Raw genomic sequence first — 21,846 nt, forward strand, 5'->3', positions numbered from 1 at the left:
AGAGAGAGAGACTACTGCATGGTACAACAGTGAGCTGATCACAGTGTCTATTACATTATCTAATCTATCTATCTATTATGTATATAAATGACTTGAGAAGATCATTGTAAAGCCATACAGGCCGGTCCAGGGAATTGCAAAAGGCTTTTAGGGTCAAGCTTGGTGAGGGCTCTGTGGCAGTTAGTTCTACTGCTACACACACACACACACACACACACATCATCTCAACTCTTCACAGATAGGATTGTACTGTAGTAATGCTGTATACAAATGGTCATTAACAGCCACTGGGGAAAACCCTCAACTTTAAATCAGACTTCAGAAGAAGACAAGAACCTGGAGGAGTGGACTACGGCAGCTGGGGACTCAGAACTTTGTTGAATTCAGATATAAAGCTTCTTGCTAAAGATAATTATTTCCCATACAACAGGGTTTTGTGAGAGGACAGAAGTTATCATCTAACATTAAAAGACTTTCTCCTGACGCCTCCCAAGCCGTTGGAGTGAGAGAGAAAACCTGTCATCAGGTTGAGTGGGATACAACTTGTATACTCTGCTGTTACTGCTCGTGTGACTGTCAAAGACCTGACATCAATTTTCTTTAACAAGAGGAACCTCAGGTAGCTATGTTTTTGCTATAGTAACAGAGCCACTTCTTATTGGTCTCAAACTCCCCCTCTCTTCACTGTTTCAGTCAACCATGTTCCAGTCCAGTTATATAAAGACATACAGCTGGACTGGAACATGGTGATGGTTATCCATGGTGATGACCTTTTGTTGTTTGTCACAGATCTGGTGTGTACTATACTTACTTATTTGACTGTAATATTACAAATATTGATGAACTTAGGACAATGAAAGTAGTAGGGATTTGTTTCTCATTTAATGACTGAGCAAGACCTGAGCAAATTCCTTGAGTAACTCCAATTGGCCCAAACTAATTTCTGTTGTTAAGGTATAAACATCACTCACTCCTTCCCCTATGTCTTGAAGAATAACTGCAAAAAGTTGGCAACGGAAATAAAAACGTACTCTAAGGTACTGGGACACACTCTCTCTCTGTATCAGCCACAATCTCTTCACAGTCTTGTTTTTTCTCCAATGTCTTTCCGTCTTTCTACCAGATTATTTTACTTAAATGTTAAACCAGAATATTTTGGAAAGAACTAAAAAAAAAAAAAGTGCTGCAACAGGACCTGTTCTTTTATCATTGGGCGACCAGTCTTCAGAAAGGTCATGCCTGGTGTAAATTTCCGGCAGACATGCCCCGTCTTAAAGTTCAGTTGAGCAGGCTGTATCAGGTAAAGGTGACATCCGTAATAGAGGTGGCAGATCATACCCTTTTATTTTTTTTATCAGGAAAATGTAAACATTGGTTGGTGTAAGTGTTCAGTTACACAACCCAAGCAGGAGCTTCTGTGTCCAATACTGTATGACGGGACTATAGAAGGAGGCAACAACAGAGAGAGGAGCTGGACTCACCGGGCCTCCCTCCTGCTCTGTCATTATTTTTTTTCTCTATGTTGACCTACTTCCTTGGGTAGTTGATTTCCCTGTATTATGTCCTGTCCTGTTCCTGTCATTGTGTACTGTGTGGATGTGTGGACAGAGAAAGAGTGATGCAAACACAAAGGCATGCAGATATATAAAGTATCATCAAAAAATCAACCTCCTCACAGGTACAGTTTCCAGGTTTAGAGTTATTATGCTGTGGCTGTAAGACATCTATCTCCTCTGGCTACCTCTATCAATAATGCACCACAGTCACAGGTGCACACACGCTACTGCTCTTTGCCCATTTTTGGATTAGCTAGCAGTTTGTTGGGGTCAGGTACCGGCAAGACGCAGATGGTGGAACTGATATTATGAGCTTGAAAACTGCTCCTCAGAAACCTACAGAGGATGTCAGCGAGGCTACGTCCACTTATATTCGCAGTCTGTGGATATGATTTACTTTTAATTCAATACCCAAAAGGTGAGGTGAGGATAGTGGGGGGATTTGAGCTCAAAGTGGATTACTTAAAGGGATGGATTAGTTAAAGGGATGATTCAGGATGTGTTGGATAAAGTGGGAGAGCACAGCAATTAATGTGGTATATCAAATTCTGCTTTCGTACTGCAGGCTTAACTGATAGTTTTCTGTGTGTTATAAATACCAGCACATGGATGGTATGTCCAAGGACACACATGCACACTGTAATGATTCATTCATTGAGTCATTACAATGCAGAAGATTTGAGTATTATGGGTTTCATCATTACCATCATTATTCGAACAGGCTCAGCCTCTTTGCGGACTGATTTCTTCAGCAGCCATGTTTTATGTTTATATGGACGCGGGGGCAGCTGAGGGAGGGCTGCAGGGGCCATCTGCTCCCGCTGGGGCAACAATGGCACACAGCCACATGCAGATAGTAGATCACTGGTTGGGAACTCATGTATGTTAGGTCCTTAGTGTCTAGTAAAAGCTTGAAAACATCTTGTTCTATTATGTTGAGTGGTGAATGACTGTATGGCCCGACCCCACCCTCATACCACCCTCCACCATGGTCATCAACATGTCAATACAGGAACTAACAACTTAAGCTCTGAAACATGCTGCAACATATTTCCTGGTGATGATTACAGTTAGCTACAGGTTTATGAATATCAGAATGTGGATATTGAGATTATGTATCTACAAGGGAACTCCTTAACACATCAATAATCAGGTTGTTCCTGATTTGTTCTTCACTTTTTTATCACAATGTAAAGCCTCAATAGTTTGAATTACAATACATTTTCCATTTCCATGCCTCCTTTAGGCAATACTATCAATCAACACCAGGTAAAGTTCCAACTTACACCCCATCCTCACATACAGCGACGTGAGTGAGAAAAACATCCAGCGATGTCACCCAACCCTGAAAAACTGGCTCGCTCCGTCTCTATCTAGACGTCATTTTGTGGCGGTGTTCAGCCCCTAAACACTTCTTATTGGTTGAAAAGTACACACTGCCTCCTGTTGACAAGCTAGTTAGAAGAGAGGAGAATATGAGAGACATAAAATGAAAATAAAAATACTCCAAGATGTCAAAAATGGCAACCAGGAAATGTCAGGAATCTAAAAATGTATGTCAGGATGCGGTGTTAGGCCGATAACACCCATCTGTACCTGTAAGCAGTTGGTGAAATTTCAGGTCTCAAAGGTCTCTAGACTGGACTTCAGTCATTCACTATTATCAGCATATCCCAATAAGTCAGTGAAAAGACATCAGCTGATTAAAAATGCTGTGAAAAAGAGGTGATATCTTTCTCTTGTGTTGGCTTCTCTAAAATCCTGAATAGAATGTATAATAGTCCTCCTCAACTACAGCCATTAATGATCAGAGATTAAGGGTGTTTTCACACAGGCAGTGTTTAGGTCGACCCAGTTGAACTTTGGGACCGAGCGCGGTGCAGGTGGGTGAGTGCACTAAGGTGTGCACCAAAACGGCCGCACGAAGACCAGCATGAAGGGGTGGTCTTGATGCGGCTTCAGTCGAACTATGGCACGGTCTGTTTGTTATATGAACATGCCCACACCCTGGTCCACACCAGCTGCCTGATGTGCGCCACAAGTTTGAGCTAAAAAGGCTCCCGTAGTTAGCTCCTGCAGCCGCGCTTCATTCTCAAAACCTATTATCTGCAGGGAGTGGATATAAAATTAAATGACCAGCACAACAAATAATCTGCGTACTTGTGTACTGCAATATGTGGTGTCTCCATTGTTAAAGGGATAGTTCAACATTTTGGCAAATTGGCCCATTGCCATAATCCCTATAGTTTTCGGAGTAGGTTCATTACCTTTAATTGTAGGTGCAAGCTATTTTTAGAACGGCGGAGCAGAGCAGCGAGCTGCTCAGAGATACACTACAGAAGCTAATGGGATTTCTTGGTTTCCCTCATCAAACTCATCAAATACACAATCCAACAACTCCAAAACACTCTGGTTGACAAGTTGTGACCTGCACATTCACCACACTATGAGATAATAAAGTAACGTTACGAGACGGAGTTGTTTTCGAGGTAAAGTCATGCAAAACAGCTGATGCGCGTTCCTGTCGGGGGCAGCTGGCATACTCACTCTGTAAACAAGGGAAGACGTTTTTTTTCCTGTACTGTAATGTCTCTCTGACACAGCCCCTGTAGACACACCTGTCACATGCCCAGCACGGCGTTGTTAAACCAGTAACACCACAGCTACACTGTGCTCAGAGATGACAGTGAGCTACAGCTCTTTTTAAGACACACACAATCGCTGACTGAAGCATCTCACCCAGAGGCTCAGTGACTACAAATCTCCCGTGTCTGTGTGTGTAAGCTCTGCGGTCATGTGACATGTGTCAGGTGACTCCTAACACAAAGATAAACTTGTCAGGTAATGTAAGGATCAATGCACCGTTTGTAGTGGGTTTACTCATCTAAAATAACCCACTTATACCTGCTTACTGTCGTGTTAAATGGTTTTAGAAACTGAAGAATCTCCAGAGGAGCTCTGCTTCTGCCTTCTGCCATGTTCTGACTGGAACATCACAAACCCACATCATGCATTCATCTACAGTATAGGAGACTGTTGGTTGATGCCCTACAGAACCTAACATGAGTTAATCAACAGTAATTACCCACAGTGATTGACAGTTACAGTCATACTAATTCCTTCTGGCACAACGCATGAAACAGATACTGTTTCATCTCTAGTCAGACCTGGCTCATGTGAATCCAGTTATGCTTCTACAGACATAAACATTCCCATGATGTACTGACTTGCAATTGTGTTGAATTGATAGTAACCCATGTCACAAAGCTTCAGTTGTCTCCAACTGGTTACTTCAACATGACAGTGAGTTAAGTGAACTTCACTGACCGCCACAGCCACAGCCACAGCCTCCAGACCTAAATCTAGTACAACACAGTGCTGGTAGAACAGGAGATTGGCCAGATGAGCCCACAGCTGGGAAATCTGTAGGGATGATGAGATTCTGGTGGGATGTGGGCCACAGGTGTGTGGAAACAATATAAGAGCTATAAATATTTGGGATTTGTTTTTCTTGTTTTTTTTTCCAAAAGGCTAAATAAAATTAATAGTACCCTACATAGGACTGTTGTAGTATTAATAACTAAGTACATGTATGGTAAGCTGCTTAATTGTGCTAAATCAGTCAAGATGCACTTAAAGGGACAACGAGGAGTTTCTATTCGGTTATAAAAAAGTCTCACGTTAATGTGGATGAATCTCCGCTACACACACTTGTTAATGGGCCCATTTTCGATAAATATATCATTCTGTCTCTATCGTTATTTTGTTATTATTAGTGGTGGTGGAAATGCTGGGCGAGCCGACCAGCGTTTCCTTACTGAGAATAAGGCAGCTGAATCGCCGTTTATGGTCAGAACTACGATGGTAACTGAACCTCTTTGAACCTCTGACTTTAATTCTTGATGAATGAAAACATGAGTCCGTCTTGCGCCGGTCAAAGAATTTTACGGTGCGCGCGGAGGCTCATAAATGTAGTGTGAAAACACTTTGCTTTTCCAAAACTCCTCGTTGTCCCTTTAAAAAGTAAAATAGGAAAATCACTTTTGTTTGTTCATAATTCAGGTTCATATATTCTACTTGTTATATTTTTCTTATGAATTTAGTGTGTATTTTCACAATATTGGTCTGTAATGATGCTACCAGCTGAAAACCCTTCATGGTCTGCCTGTTAGGTATAAGCTGCCCTGGGCATAAATTGCTAGTTTAAAAAAAACCCTCAGAGAGCCTTTTACTTTATTGAATTAACTCATGACTCCTCCACCAATGTGAGACAGTGATGGACACACCAGTGGGTGACGCTGTACTACACTAAGACAACAAAACAAACTCAAAACAAATTGCCCACTGGCTCCAGCAAACAGCTGTCCCACTGCTGCTGAGTACAGAGACAAGGTCACAGTATCAGACTCTGTAGACGCTGCTCCGTCCCAGGAGACCAGGCTGCCTGTCGCAGCATAGAGGAAGTGTGTAACATAAAAATGACCTTTCCTTTATGTTCCGAATAATGATGAGAATATTGGGACATGAAAACTATTTGGATCAATCTCATCATCTGTGCTTTTACAAATACATATTCAGACTCGGGCACACCCTTGGTGCTTAGCATCTCAGAACAGGTCCATGTTTTGCTAACTTTAGATTATGTCATATTCTCATGCTCTCTAATGTATTCAAAGAGCACCATTAAGCATTTAGTCATCCATCAGGATCAGCAGTCCGCATTCTCTATACGTGATGCCCGCGTTCTTACCTTCACTCAACTATCAATGGCTTGCAGGAGGCAAGCAGGCAGATAAGCAAGAGAGGGGGAGTCAGACATAAATCAACACTGGGCTCCCAATGTGGAGGATTTAAATCAAGGTTGGAAAAAAAGTGGCCATAGCAACCACAGTCACCACAGCACAGGCACTCATGCCTTCATGAGTCACAACACGGTGACTCAGTGTGTCTAACTCATTCAAATATGTATGTTAATGTATGTATGCTTGTATTGTAAAGTCATATGCTATAATATATAAATTTAATTCAACCTAAAGCCTCTATATATTGATATTATAAACAGAGGCTTCCGATAATAAGAAAAATATACATAGATTATAGGATTTTTATGTTATATACAAAACATTATGCAGTACATTTTAAAAAAAATGTCTGTGCAGGTGCGCTTCCCAGACTCAATAATATTTGCTTTTTGGAGGTGCTCTTTAGATGGGACAATTGTGATAGTTGAAAAAATTATGTCCAAGGCACTCTCTGTCAGTTAAAAAGCCTGGTCATGTTAAAGGGATTGTTCAACGTTTTGGCAAATTTGTCCCATTGCCATAATCCCTATAGTTTTAGGAGTAGGTTTGTTACCTTTAATTGTCGGTGCAAGCTATTTTTAGAATGGCGGAGCAGAGCTGCAAGCTGCTTACTGTAGAGCTATGCTGCGTGGGCTCATAGGATTTCTTGGTTTCCCTTATCAAACTCATCAAATACACAATCCAACAACTCCAAAACGCTCTTGTAGAGAGCCTTGGATATAATTGTTTCAATTACAATATTTAATAGATGTACATTTATTTTATAAATGTATATATTTTTGCCATCACCCTGGCTCACAAGACCACGACCAAAGGGAAACACACGGCCAAGGATGATAAAGATTATTTCATTTAACCAAATTATGGGAACAATTTAAATGTAAAGAACCAGTGTGAGTGTTGTCATGTGCAAACCTACACACAACGCAGGAACTGAGACATGATGAAACCAAAAAAGACAGAGCCTGTGGAGAAGATGCTAGACCATGTAACGCTGCCTGTGATAAATGGAACAAAAGCTCTTGCATTCAGTACAGCGAGATCAGTTCAGAGGAAGTGTGGCTCCTTCTCTTCTCAGTCAGCAGCTGCAGCCAGACATCCACCTGCCTGCTGTCGTGACAAAGCAAGAAGCAGCTGAGCTTGCAGATCACCTTCAGTGCTTTACACATCGGCCTGTTTCCTCCTGCTTTCACGTATCTGCGCCGACTAAAAGAAGAGATCTGACGCACAAACAGCTGAGACACAGCAAAGCAGACGCCGCCAAGACACAGAGAGGAGGAAAAACTCAAACTACAGCTCCTAACCCCTCTCATTTATTCGGCAGAGATAGCGATAAAAACCTAATCTTTACATTCCTGCACCAGGGAAATGTAAATTCCCTGTTTTGGAGAAGTGAAGAAGAAGAGTTTGAAAGTCAAAGATGGAGGGGAAAATAGCAGAACAAACACATTAAAACAAATTGCCTGTGATCTAAATTAAAAAGATCTCAGCAACTTTCTCGTCTAAGTGTTATTGATTATCTCATAAGGAGTCTGATTATTGTGTACTGCTTAGCTGCTGGGAGGCCTGAATAATCTGTATTGATTGTGAATAATTAAGGGCACGACGAGACTGTTTTCAGAACACAGAAAAAAAGCAGGGGTGCATTGATCATGCACTGACTGCATGTTCTCAGATCAGCGCAACAACACAGGCACCGTCACAAACGGCCTCTGCACTCCGGATTTATCAAATGACAGGAAATTCAAGTTTCTGCATAAAACAAATGAAAGTGCCTTTTATTTAGCCTGCAGGGAGGAAATACACGGGGGAGATGAATAAAGGGCTTTCTTTTAATAGACACCAATTTTGGTCTGGGCACAGCCAGCTGTAGAGTGATTGAAACACAGCTCAGGCAAAATTCTCAGCACAAAAGGGCGTGATATAAAACACCTGCCATCTTGTGATTGGATGAAGACACGGGGCTCAGGAGGCCCCATTCTCTCTATAGGCGTCTTTATCACTGCCTGCAGGACCGATGCCATTAACCTGCGCCTCACTGGCTAATCGTGCTTAGATTAGCTCTGTGATTGTACAGTCTCTTTCTCACACACACACACACTTACACAAATATGTACACACATGAAGCCAAGCAAGCCTGGGAGAGCCAAGCAGGCCCACACAGCCAAACTGCCTCAGAGCCCATGATACCAAATGTAAGAGCAAGAAAAAGCCATGTTCTGTCCTCAAGGTCATGATGTTGGTCTTAACATTTCCATAATGTAACATAATAAATTAATTGGACTTAATTGGGATACAATGACAAAATTATTATTATTATTCCATTCTGGATTAGATCAGCTCTCCAGACATTAAGAGAACAGAAGTTTATTTACCTATTTCCTGTAATTATTCACTACTGTTAATTAGCTTTAAATTGTGAATTACTGGTCATATTTCTGATTTGCTCAAATCAAGCACTCAGGAACAGCAGTGGACCTCGAGATGACTCCCACATAATACATTTAAATTTTCAAACAAAACAGAAAAGGAAATCAGAGGAAAGAGAAAAATTCAGTGGAGTTCAGTTGGAGTGAATAAGAGTGTCAGAGAGTTTACCTTCACTGCAGAAGCGGCCCTTGTACTCTGTTTTGGAGCAGTCACAGATTGGCTCTCCATCCACCACTGAGCATGTACCACCATTCTCACATGGGTTCACAGTGCACCACCCCTCTGACTCCAGGGGCACCTTAAGGCTTCCCAGAAACAGGGGTTGTGAGATGCCATATTTGAGGTCTGTAATTGTGCCCTTGAAGGGCTGCATGTTTTGCACCCCCTGCAGTGTGAGCGCAGGGCTGCGGATATCCTGAGGCACTCCACCCAGGAACAGGTCACTGACTATTTTCATGAACTGACGCTGAGGCCGCACCTCGTCAGCTGTGGCCTGGCCGTCCAGCACCAGCATTGTGCGCAGGTTATACCTGCTCAGAGTGGCAGAGTGCCAGCTGCCGTCGTCCACCCGTTTGTCTGACGCCACCGTCGTCTCGGCGCAGTCGATGCTGAAGTGCAGGTGCAGTCGGCCCTCCGCCACCGCCAGCTGCATAAAGTCACAGTAACCTCCATCATCAAAATATAGCATCAGAGCCTCTGAGGCCTCCGTCTTGAACTGGAAGCTGAGGTCACCGCGGGTGCTGGCGTCCCAGCGGAGGTAGCGTGCCCATTGACCTGGTGTGCCTAAAAATTCCAATCCCATACATGTGCTGAGGAACACTTGCAGCCGGACGGAAAAACTTACAAGATCCATAGCTGCGAAGAAATGATTAATCCAAAAAGTGGTGGGACTCAGTCAGACTGAAACCTTGTGGTGGTTCGACTGAATTTCACGGTTCCACAGTTTTTTCAACATGTGCAGATATCTGTACATATATATATATATATATATGTATATATACATATATATACATATATATATATATAAAAAGGAAAAGGGCAGTAGCAGGAGAACAGTCGTTGCAGTTAACAGTCTTAAAGTCAATCACATCTGTGAATTGTCTGTAGGGTGGTGGTTGTTTGGCTGGAGGGTGAAGGATAGGAGCAACAGAGGAGAGGGGAAGAGGTGGAGATGCTTTCTTTTGTTTTCTTTTTTTTTACTCTTCGAAACAGGTCGTGTCAAAACTCATGATGCAGGGTCTGATGGAATGGACCTCTCTGTCTGTTAAGGCGAGTGGAAGTTCCTCCTTCATGTTGTCTGCCGGGAAACAGAGCGGACAAGGGATCCAGCGTCCTCCCTCAGTTCCATCCCTGGGGAAGAAAGAGAGGCAGAGCGTTACAGCGGCTTCTTTAGCAGTGACTCTACTCAACTCTGCAGATATGACCGGCTGCTGTCCTGTATCTAAACCTCATGACAGCTGCACATGACATGTACATGTCAAATCTACTGTAAATAAAAAGATACACAAGTGAGTAAAAAATATCACCACTGTTGCTATAGTTACCTGTGTTTAAATGCACTGTCGACTAGAAACTAGACTAGAAAGTAAATTACCCAGGCACTGAACTTAAGAACACCATAATTGTACTTAAGTATTCAACTTCTCTGCTGCTTCAGAGCTATGGTGACTGAGCAGATCATGAATTTCCATTAAACAATAACCTTCTAAAATGCACAATGAACATTGGACGAGAAATGCACTAGAGGCAGTAACAAAGTAGTGACATAAGCGCCGTCCTCAGGTAGATATTTCAAATTTCTGTTGAGTATTTATTTAGTTTTATCTTTTAAAGACAATAACTCCACTAAACTTCAGGAAAAGTCTTTGACTCCACAGCCTTATATGAAGCACTCTTCACTTTACTCGTACTTCCAGTTTTTTTCTTTATGAATTGCACAAACTTCTGTGAAATGTCTGAAACATGAACTGACAAAGTGTGGCAGCTTTATAGGCTACTTTACATATTATTTCCCAACCAGACTGAAAGCCATGTATCTCTATAACGACAAACATGCTTTGTGACAGTGTATTCTTCTGAAAATCCAGTGAATTCAATTAAGATGTATAGGAATATGTTAGAATGAAACTGGTTTGGGAAATGATGAGCCTTAATTCATTTATTTATTGAGCTTAAATAAGCAAAGCATAAAAATTGCAGGATCAGTCAACATCCAATCCAACATCCACGGGATGAATATAATATTATGTAATATATGTCGACAATATAATCATATATATACATTTGTCTGGGCCAGACGTGTATGTCATTATATGGCATTTTTACAACTTCTAATCGGTTTCATTTACGCTTTTTTCTTTTTTACATATCTTCTTATAATTTATATGTTCATAATATTTGTCATAGGGTAAAGTCTTCACAGGCGAAGTGAGATATCAGTGTCCTTAGAGATAACAACAGGCCTGGATGAATGAATGATTTGTTGAAATGATGAAAATGTGTTTTTAAAACATACATATTGAACATACATAGAAAAACGAACATGTAACTGTACTACAGGCAGCCACAAACCCTGATTAAAAATGCCTGTGATAGTGCTGCATTTCTCTCTCCTCCACAAAGGTTGTCTGGTGTTATCGGTCATCTGCTGGTAAATTAGTCTCATTATTCTCATGGCAGCGCATGACTATCAGTCAGCCAGGCAGGCTGCCTTTATCTGATGACCAGCCTAGAGAGACAGCGTTCTCCTGAAGCCCAATGAATACTTAAAGACACACAACAACACAAGTATGACTGTCATATTTCTGGCTGGGCAGCAACAGCAACGGCTGTTGTTAATCGAGGATGTCGCTGACTGACTGAGTGATGGCACTTCTACCGTTTCTCTGCAGATCGCTTATACTGAGCCACGACTGAGAAGCAAAGGATCGCTTCCAATAAAATAAAGATGAGTCTGTAAACTACTTTCATTATTATATCATTCATTATTACTAAGGCGGGCACGGGAAGAGGTAAACATAAGACACTGAGCAGAGAAAGACAAAGAAAGAGAAGCCATCAGTAAGAAGGCTTTGTACTTTATTAAATCTAAACATCATACAGTTAGTTAGACATACAAGTCAGATATTCTATTCTGGAGATGAAGTACGGAGGTATTTCGCCTGCAGTAGAGCGTGTGACCAGGGTTTAATATTTGCCCCAGTGACATGGGTGGGACTCTGTCCTAAGGCCTTTTACTGTGGTAGCTTCTTCCCTCTCTCTCTTTGCTCTTTGTGTTGCTCTTTCACACTGTGACTGTAATAAAGGCAAAGGCCAGAAAGTGTCACTTAAAAAAAAAGATAATCCATCCTCTATATCACAGCTCAGTGACCATACACAGTCCAGTCTCATTTAAACATTTTAAGTAAATTGTCTGGAATAGTTTTTATTCTAATTAGTAAATATCTGTCAAAGCAAGAGTTAGGCCAACCTTCATATTACAAACAGACAATAATGAGTTTTTCTTACAGTTTTTACAAAGTTTGAATATCATTAATATTAATACATCATTAAATTGTATTATCAATAGCAATGATCATTTCTTCTAAGTTAAAGTCAGTTAAAGCCTCCAAAAACGATCTGAGAACTCTAATGGGGCTTCAAATCAGGAGTGGGGGTGGGGGGCGGAGGGGCAAATCTGACATCATAAAAAAAGCCAATTTGATGCAGCAGTCCTCCTGTTGCACCCATGTTGCTCCATTATGTGAGGAATGTGTAACGTTAAACCTTTTTAGTATTTTAGAACAACAATAATGAAACAGGCTTTTGTGTTCTATAGTGTTGTTGACTATCAAAGCTACAACAGTGAGAGTTTATGGAAAAAAATTATAATCAGAGTCACAATTTTCTCTACATGAGTTCAGTTTTAACACCTGAAAATGGTTCCAACTGATACGCTCTTTAATGCTGAAAATAGTATTCCTTCAAATGAGTGACCACCTCACATTTCTGTTGCATTGTGGGCCTAGACCCAGTAAAGTGCCACTTACTGATGATGCCATGCGTGTGTTTTTGTTGTGTGTTTCAGTGCACCTGTCTGCACTCATTTTGAGTGATTATTGTAGATGCCCTGTTCATTAAATGTAAGTAATGAACGCTTCGTTTGTGATGACGGTTAGACTCTCGTTCAGAGTGTTGTGTTAGTTGTGTTGAGTATTACCATGGAGACTTTACATGGAAATTTTTACACAAGCTTAAGACGCAACCCACAGCCTATTGTTACTGCAAACCTCTTCAGCTTCAAGAGAATAAGTGATGTACACTCTGGCTAGGTGAGCTGATCAGTCCAATCTCTGCCAACCAGCCCAAGTAAGCTGTTAAACTGCCAGTTAAATGCAGAATAAACAACAATGTCTCTAAATGAATACTCAATATAAACTCAACAAAGGTCTGATTGGTTGTGATACAATTTGAACTCTACCCAGAAGATTCACATGTGGCCTTCAAACCAGACTGCTGCTGCACTAAAAAAATACTATAGTTCCATTTGGTAGAAAAGCTGGCAGTCGAAATCTGGTAAGTAAAGGAGCTGCAGACATGCAACCTTTACTGGTGTGTGCGCTGTGCTGGCCACTCAGACCAGAGCAATGATCTTTGGAGTTAAGCCCAAAGCTTCTACTGCATTTAGATGGCTAGCATCAAAGATGTATCTAGAGCTGAGAATATAGTGTTAGTATTACCATTAGCATTGAAATTAGCATTAGCATTAGTGAAGCAGAGTTAAAGGGAATATTCTTGACTGCAAAGATGAGGCTGTCTCATGTGGAACAATTGATAGGCTTAATGCATGTAGGCTAATACTGCTATATGTGCATGTTAATATTATGAATTGTAGGTCTATACAGTCCAAAAGAGTGAGACTAGTTTTAAAGAACAGAATTAAAAAGAAAGAAATACATTCAACATTCAAGAATATGTTGGCAAGTTGACTTTTTATATGTACAATATATAGATTAAATTTATTAACATACAGTGTGGGTTCACATGGACTAAAAAAACATACTGAAAATGTATGTAATAATATTTTTCTTTTTAGGGGACACAAGGCAAGGCAACACGATATATGATCATAAAAGTCATGTGGATCTGGATGTCATCCCCTCTCTCCCTCTCTCTCTGACTTTCCTGTCACTTTCCACTATCCTATCTAAATAAAGGCAAAATGCCCCTATGAATAAATAAATAGATTAATACATAAATAAATAAAATTAATCTAAAACTTGTGAAACCAAGCGACCCGGTGTGAAAGATCCTGGTAAGTCACCTGTAATGATATGAATCATCACACAGAATCTGCTGTGTCACTAAAAGGTCCAGTAGGAAAATAAGCATGTTGAGTGTGAATGTATTCACCATGTCAATCATATATGGAAATAATAGTCACATGACACAGATGCCGGTGTCATTTTTTATGAGCTGTTTTTGTAGAGGTCTAAATCCTGGATTCCTGCTTAGCCACTTAGCCACACTGACATATTAGCAGTTTAAATCAATGAGCTAAAAGCTTCATGCAGCTTCTTATCATTCAGTCACACATCATCACTTCATTCAAACCCAAATGTCTTTAACAGCCTGAGCACTACAGATAACAATTAAAAAAAACTGCATTACTTGGACCTGAACCTGTGATGATGTGTATCTGTCAGTGAGCGTTGATGGATTAAAACAATATGAAGTGTTTTAAAATGCATGATAAATTATAAATGGTGATTATGTAGACTTGGTTTGATTTATTTATAGCATGTGGTGCTACTGAAATGAGATATAGTCACTGGTTAGTCAGCATAAACTGAGTTTATTTTAGAAACAGTCACACATGGAGCTGTTTATACTGTGATCCATTAATTGTTCATTTTAAATTAACAAATGTATGTGAGAGTAAATCTGAACCTCTATTTTTTTTTTCCACTGGCCTTTATCAGTTACCTAGAATAATGTCCAATGTGTCCAGATCCACATATTATACATGTATTTGCTGCAACACGCATTTTCAACCCTGAGATTTATTTCCTTTTATTGTGAGCTGTTATCAAACCTCAGCAGATCCTCTCCCCCCCACCTCAGGGTTAGATCTATACATACGCAGCTGCTTATCAAGCCCCTATTAAAAGGAGAGATTCAACCAATCAGTGCTATCGAGCCCTGACAATACACACTTTCTTCCTTTTTACACACATGTATATTAGGATTATGTTTATGAGTATAATATTCATTACACTTCATTGTCATTTTGAGGAAACGTTTGTCTAAATTTGATTCTTTTAACATAATTTAATTAAAATTAAGACCAGGAGCAGGATTTTTTAAAACTCATTTTACACAAACATTTAAGAATGTGGCCTTTTGCTGATTGCCACTCATACTCATACAGTTTTATTGTCATCTGATGAAAATATTAGTGAACACTGTAATTATTTAAAAGAGGTTAATATTCTCTTTTATGTATTTGTTCATTTTAGATTCATTGTGGTTTATTTATTTTGAGCCACAGTAAAATATAAACGGAATATAAACATTGTCCAGCCTCAGTCCAAATATAATAGAATTGGCCTTAATGTGAGTTACAGTTGAGCTTCCTGTCATCCTAAAATAATGAATAAATACTGATACTTACCAGAGAGTCATTTTAACTTTTTGTTCAGTCCTGATTTATTGGTGTATTTGTGCTTTTTTTTTCTCTGCAGCATCTTTACAACAATAATTCACTTCTTTCATGCTGCTACATACTGGTGTCAACTAATCAGAGACAGATTAAGTTCAGTTGTCTAATAGTGTTTAAAAATGTAGATTTGTTCAGACTTTTACTTTGCATCGATGTGTGTGTGTGTGTGTGAGTGTGTGTGTGTAAAGGGGGGGGGGGGGTCTTTTGTTGAGCATCAAGGGTTAAAAGGCTAAACGGCATGAGTCATTGTTCTCGGTGAAAGGCTCCTTTGACAAACCCCACAGGGACGAGTCCACATACACACACTGACAAAAGGCAGCGGCACTCTGGATCCTATTAACAACCACGTGGACTGTGGGCTGGAAAGCGTGTGTGTGTGTGTGTGTGTGTGTGTGTGTGTGTGTAAATGCAAATAAAAGCAGCCCACCGGCAGGCCCCTCGTGTTTAAATGGATGCCACTTGCCAGTAATTTTACAGCAGGTGCCCTGATCAAACACACTCACACTCACATTCACAGAACAACGGCGTCTGGATGCAGTGACAAAATGTCTCCTCCACATGAGGCCTTCAGAAATATACGCACAGACTCCGACTCTGTGTTTTCACATCTTCCAGCAGACTGACAGAGGTTCTTCACTGCTGCAGTGCTTCAGTCTGAAATGATGTGAGCAGGGACGTGCAGCCTGACGGCGGCGGCCGGGCGCAGGGAGGACAGACAGCAGAGGGACAGACGACGAGTGAGACCGGAGACAGAGGAGGGAGGAGGGGGGAGTGGGGGGGGGTGGGGGGTGTTCCACCTCATCCACTCCCACTCATGCACATCTACCCCACCACACTACTCATCCTCCTCCCTCTTCATCAAGCTGACAAATCGTAGACTGGAATAAAACCTTTTTTTTTTTAAATCACTGAAGATGAAAAGATAAAAAATGAACAGTGGTGATCATCTCTCCGCTGACTAAAACATCTTGAGTTTATTTTCAGCTTTTTTCGTGGGATGAGTGAACATCTGTTCCTGAAATATCCACACGGACATTCCAACCTTTCCACCATCTTCACTTCACTCCACGTTATACCCTATATACACCTTTTAAAAGACATACATCAGCAGGAAGGACGGTGACGCCACGCCAACTGCTTTTTCTATTCAAATTCACCTGCTGATTTCAAGTTGCATTGAAATAGAGAAGAGGAATCATGCTGTGGTTTGTTTCAACCTCTGCTGCTCATTTCATAAAAAGATAGAGAAAGAAGAAAAAAAATGCTTATGAAAAGGCAGGTCCATATAAAACGGGAGGATGAGCGAACGTGCAGGATGAAGGGTGTGTTTGTGGTTAGTGGGGTGGGTGGTGGTAGTTGTGGACAGGAGGGGAGGGGAGGGGAGGGGGGGGGGGGGTGTTTAGGCATTGGTTTTGCTGTGTGTGGAGCGTGGGCACCGTGTTGTTATCCAGCTACTCTGCAGGCTGGACACGCCTTCTCTGGGCTCTGTGGTTCTGCTGCAGCATCCTTCACGGCATTACATCACCCAGTTAGAGAGCACCCAGCACCCTACAAACGCCTGCATACACCTCAAACACACACACACACACACACACACATACACACAGCGACGCCTGCACCATACACACATCTGCATATATTTACCACACAAATATCTGCATACACACCTCGTCGACACCGGAATACGCTTCATACACACACACATGCTCCCTTGCATGCGCAGCACAAAATTCTCATCGCACACATTGATGACTGCACACACACATATGCACAAATTACATCACACATGCAAACACACTACCAGCATCTGGATACACACCACTCTCCAGCATATGTATTCCTATAGATACTTAACACACCCACAATCACAGCCACCAGCACTTTATGTAACAGCACACTGCCTCTCCCTGTGGCAGATACTTTTTTTTTTCCCCTTGATGGCTGAATGGTAATTTTTTTTTTTCATCGTCTTTCATTTTGATAAAATTTGGATTGCATTGGCAGAAATTCAAAGGATTTAAGATAAGACAGGCCCCTGCATTATTTCTGACTATTTCAAAGTAATTGATATTTTAATGCATTTCCTTTTTTTTTAAAGGATGTGTATTGAGGTGGAGCTGCTAATATTTTAGGCTATAGGAAATGAGACAGTAATATTTATGGCCCAGCAATGTCACACACTAATGCACCCGTGGAAAAAAAAAATCTAAGGAAAGGAGGGGGGGTTGAGGTGGGCTCACCCTCTGAACAGGAGAAAAGCGACCAATTAAAAAAAAAAAACAGCAATCTCCAAAAAATCCCGCGTTATATTTGGCTATCCCCACTCAGAGGGATTAATGTTACCTTGAGAGCCCTTGGCTTTTTGCGCCTGATTTGTCAGCGCAGTTAATCGGCTGCCAACCACATGCAAAAAAAAAAAAAAAAAAAAAAAGGAAGGCAAGAAAGAAAGAAAAGAAAGAGACAGCAGAATTACCCAAAACAGCCCTCATCCTACACACAGCTGGGGGAGGGGGGGTGGGAAAATTAAATATGGTGGTAAGATATTTTGCAGAAAACAGTCGCCGTGCATGGAGGTGGCAGCAGCACTAGTCCTTTTTCACAGCTTCCTCCGTCGATATCTATGGCCTTTTCACATGCATCGGCTTCATCAGTAATGTCATATATGTGATCATTTATATATATATTAAAAAAATCATGTGTAATCGAGCCTGATCATTTTAATTCTCAGCAATGCAGCAAAACGAAATTTAAAGGGGGTGGGAGGAGGTGGTGGTGGTGGTGGTGGGGGGGGTTGGTGCTTAAAACAACATGAGAATCGTTTGGACTAATTCATTTCTTCCTCGACATCAGACCAAGTGTTTGTGAGGCTCAGTTGATGAAAACGTCGGTGTGAGCAGGTGATCCAGCACCTTTGGGCCCTTTGCGGGGGAAAAGAGACGCATTCCCGGGCTCGGCTGGGTCACGCCCATTCTCAATCCATTTTTGGGAAAAACCTGATTAGGAATCCCCCAACACCACCACCACCACCACCACCCCCAACATACATGCACAAGAGCAGTCTGATCTGTAATGTGTGCTACAGCGACAGATATAAAATATATAAATATAAATATAATTGTCGTCTTTGTGATTTTACAACAATTTCTCCTCAGCGACATCAGTGAAAACTGGAGCCTTTTCCAGACATATGAGGTGTGGACCGAGGCCTGGACACCTTTCTTTTCTTATTTTGCAGCAGGTAGTGAATCCTATGGCGCATTGAATAAGGCCTCAGCGTCTCCTCCCTGTCTAATGTTCACTGTGTAAATCGAAACCGTCGCAGTGTAAATGACAGACGACAAAAAAAAAAAAAAAAGGCGTTCAGATGAATATTTGTGTGAGCGGCTTGAGCAGACAGGAGGCCCAGACCGAGGCTGAGCAGGTGAGGACGGGCTCAAGTTGTGCAGCAGGAAACGGGAGCAGCGCGCTCACATTTCAACAAACCTCCTGCTGTCCCTGCGGACGCCATTTGATCCTCCGGGAAAACCAAATAATCCAAATCATTATTGTCGTTTTTTTTTTTTACTCATCAGCCCCCCCTCCCCTCCCCTCTCCGTCTCTCACTCCCCACAACGCTCGCACCCACTCACGCGTACACACAGTCTAAACGTCAGTATTTTATTTTTAATCGCTGATTGGTTTAATTGAGGCTGAATATTTGAATATAAGAAGCCATCAATTTTAATCTCCAGGTTGTCTTTTTTTTTTTTTTTTTTTTAAACCTCAGCGCTGTCTCGTCGTGGTTTCTCTAAAGGTGCAGCACAACACTCACATGTGTTGAGCTGATGTGGTGAATGTGTGAAAACAGCAGCCCAGCAGCTGGACTCGAACGCAAAAAAAAAGGAAAAAACGCAGAGGACGGATAATGGAGGAATGTGACGGGTACATTCTTGAGGCTGTGCAGCCTGCTGGTTTTCTCCTGCTGTCCATCTGCGTTTACACAGAAGGTCATGTATCATACTGCATGTCACAGGGAATACTCCAATTACATTAAAAAAAAACTTGCATCTATATTTAAAGAGTGCTCTGGCTGTATTTTGCAGGGCGGACAAGTGATGTGCGCGCAATGTCAGGGTGCATCTGTGTGACATTTTAATACGAAGCTGCAAACGAGAACAATACGTGGACACCGGACACCTGGGCTTAACCTTATTTATTATTCATCAACCTAAAAACAGAGTACACTGAGGTAAAGGAAATCCGCCAGGTCGCGGGTCAATTATTATTATTATTTTCTGCCTTGATGATCTTTATATTTAAAATACACACGGGTGCCTTAAACGCAGCATGGCCGCATTTGGAAAGTATAGTAAAGGAAACAGTGTAAATATAACTGATAATTCATATTGTAAAAATAAATAAATAAAAAAATCGTCCCAGGGGAGCGGAGGACGTGTGTAATACTACACCCGCCTGTCACGTTGACTCTGCTCCACCGGGGGAATTCAGAGGCCAACATGGCAGAAATGATCATTTCGACGCCGCTGCTGCTTCAAGGAGATCAACACCTGCCCGGGCTCGCCTCATCCACGGTCCCTGTGCTCAGGAACTGGAAAAAGTGCCGCGAAAGTGCCAAGTTCCTCGACACCTGGCAGTCAGGAGAGAGAACTGGAGGCTTTTCCGCCGCAGATCAGAACCTGCTGCCGCTTTTGCCCCCTAATATTCAATTGTGTAGTTTTTTTTTTTTCTTTGCGCGCACGAGCATCATGAACAGGTTGAAATAAAATGACGACGCTACTGACCTTAGTTAAACACACCACCAAGAGTATCCAACTGCTAAAATCCAACTGTAAACTCCATAGAGCCGTAGTTTTTAAAAAATCCCGGATCCAGTGTGTCCGCTGCTGCTGCTGCTGCTGCTGCTGCTGCTGCTGCTGCTGCGGAGCGGCGGCGCTCGGCTCGGTGGATTGTGCGCACAGGTGCGGCGACCACGGTGCATCATGCGCACAAAAGCCGCTGTTTGCTCGGTGCCACTCGCAGCGGCTGGTGGCGAGAGACGGACGCACGCACACACACAGACACACACACACGCGCGCGCGCCCCACTCGGGTCCGCCCTCTACTCAGCGCCAGCACGCGCCATTTAAAGGCACACACAGGCTCGTTAAGTGGCGACACACGCACGCACGCATGTGGCTTTATGCCTCAGCACACTTCAGGCTCTTATCAAATAAAAGGAGTGTTCACGATTAAAGCACCGGAGTCAGCGGGTTTGACGGGGGAGGAGGGTGGTGGGAGGTTTACCAGTTCACTTTATCACAACGATCACACACGCCGCTCCTCACAGGCTACTTATTATTCGTGAAATTTCCAAAGGTGACATTGGCAGCAGTGGTCAAAGCTGCAGTTGACTGGCTTACACTGCACGCCTCATATCATTTCCTGTTACACAGTAGTAGCCACAAATCAATTCATTTCATGTCTGCAAACCTCCAATGTCTACACTATGAGGGACAAAAATACAATGAGTATACATTAATGAATAAATACAGAAATAAATGTTAAAATGCATATTTTGGCAATGAAAAATGTTATTTATTTCTGCTTTTCTGCATCCATTTACAGTATCAATGTGATAATAAACTCACACATTTCAAGTTTTTTTGCAGGCCTCTTTATGTATTTCTTTTTGTATCCATATATTTATCTATTTACTTATACAATTATTTATTCATATATTTCTACATTTCTGCTTTTTTATATATTTATGTGTCTGTATGTTAATTAGGTATGGGAGGATCAAACATCAGTCTAAAGCAGGATTGCTTAACTGGGTGAAACAAACAGAAGGAAATGAATCCTATGAAATCTACATGTCACAAGCTGCTATTTAGCAAAACCTCCACCCAACCCCACGCAATGGCTTCCAGTGGGAGGCCGCTGCTGTGGGATGTGCAGCTAATGGTGCCGCTAGTCGTGGAGCAGCTTCAGCAGCATATCTCCATCCCCAGTGGTACCATGCTCGTGTTCCACCGGCACATACCATTTCCAAACAGAAGTGACGGTTTGGCACTGGTGGGCCTCACCACTGGGGCTGGACTTATGCCCCGGAGAGGAACAGCCTCCACTTCTACAGGCACCATTAGCTACATTTCAATCCTGGCGCTGCTGCAAACACTAGCTAGCTTGTGGCATGCAGAGGTATAGGAATCATTTTTTTTATGTCTGGTTTGTTTGGACCACCAACCTAATTAACACATTGATGCAGAAATACATAAATAAATAAAAGCTGGCATGTAGAAATAAATAAATGTGTAAATACTAAAAAGAATAGAAATAAATCTTCAAGTGCACAAATAAATAAATAGCTACATGTATAA

The 21,846-nt window shown here is 41.8% G+C and overlaps 1 protein-coding gene across 9 annotated transcripts in view; it reads right to left on the reverse strand.

Moving 5' to 3' along the window:
• nrxn3a (neurexin 3a) overlaps positions 1–20,557 on the reverse strand; it is a 118,827-nt gene extending 98,270 nt beyond the window's left edge. For 5 of the 9 annotated variants that reach the window (XR_015034779.1, XR_015034778.1, XM_085768269.1 and 2 more), the window contains exon 1: positions 8,957–9,808. Coding sequence is in view for 5 of the 9 variants with exons in the window: in XM_085768269.1 (XP_085624395.1) it covers positions 8,957–9,641 (685 nt within the window). In the remaining 4 variants the exon portion in view is untranslated. Of the gene's footprint in view, positions 1–8,956; positions 10,139–20,269 lie in introns of those variants that run through there. The other 4 variants (XR_015034781.1, XR_015034780.1, XM_085768272.1 and 1 more) reach the window with 1 other exon arrangement.
• Positions 20,558–21,846: the final 1,289 nt, after the last annotated feature.

Source organism: Trachurus japonicus, chromosome 22, assembly GCF_045865225.1.
Source record: "Trachurus japonicus isolate A0001 chromosome 22, Traja_1.0".
Classification (NCBI taxonomy): Eukaryota; Metazoa; Chordata; class Actinopteri; order Carangiformes; family Carangidae; genus Trachurus; species Trachurus japonicus.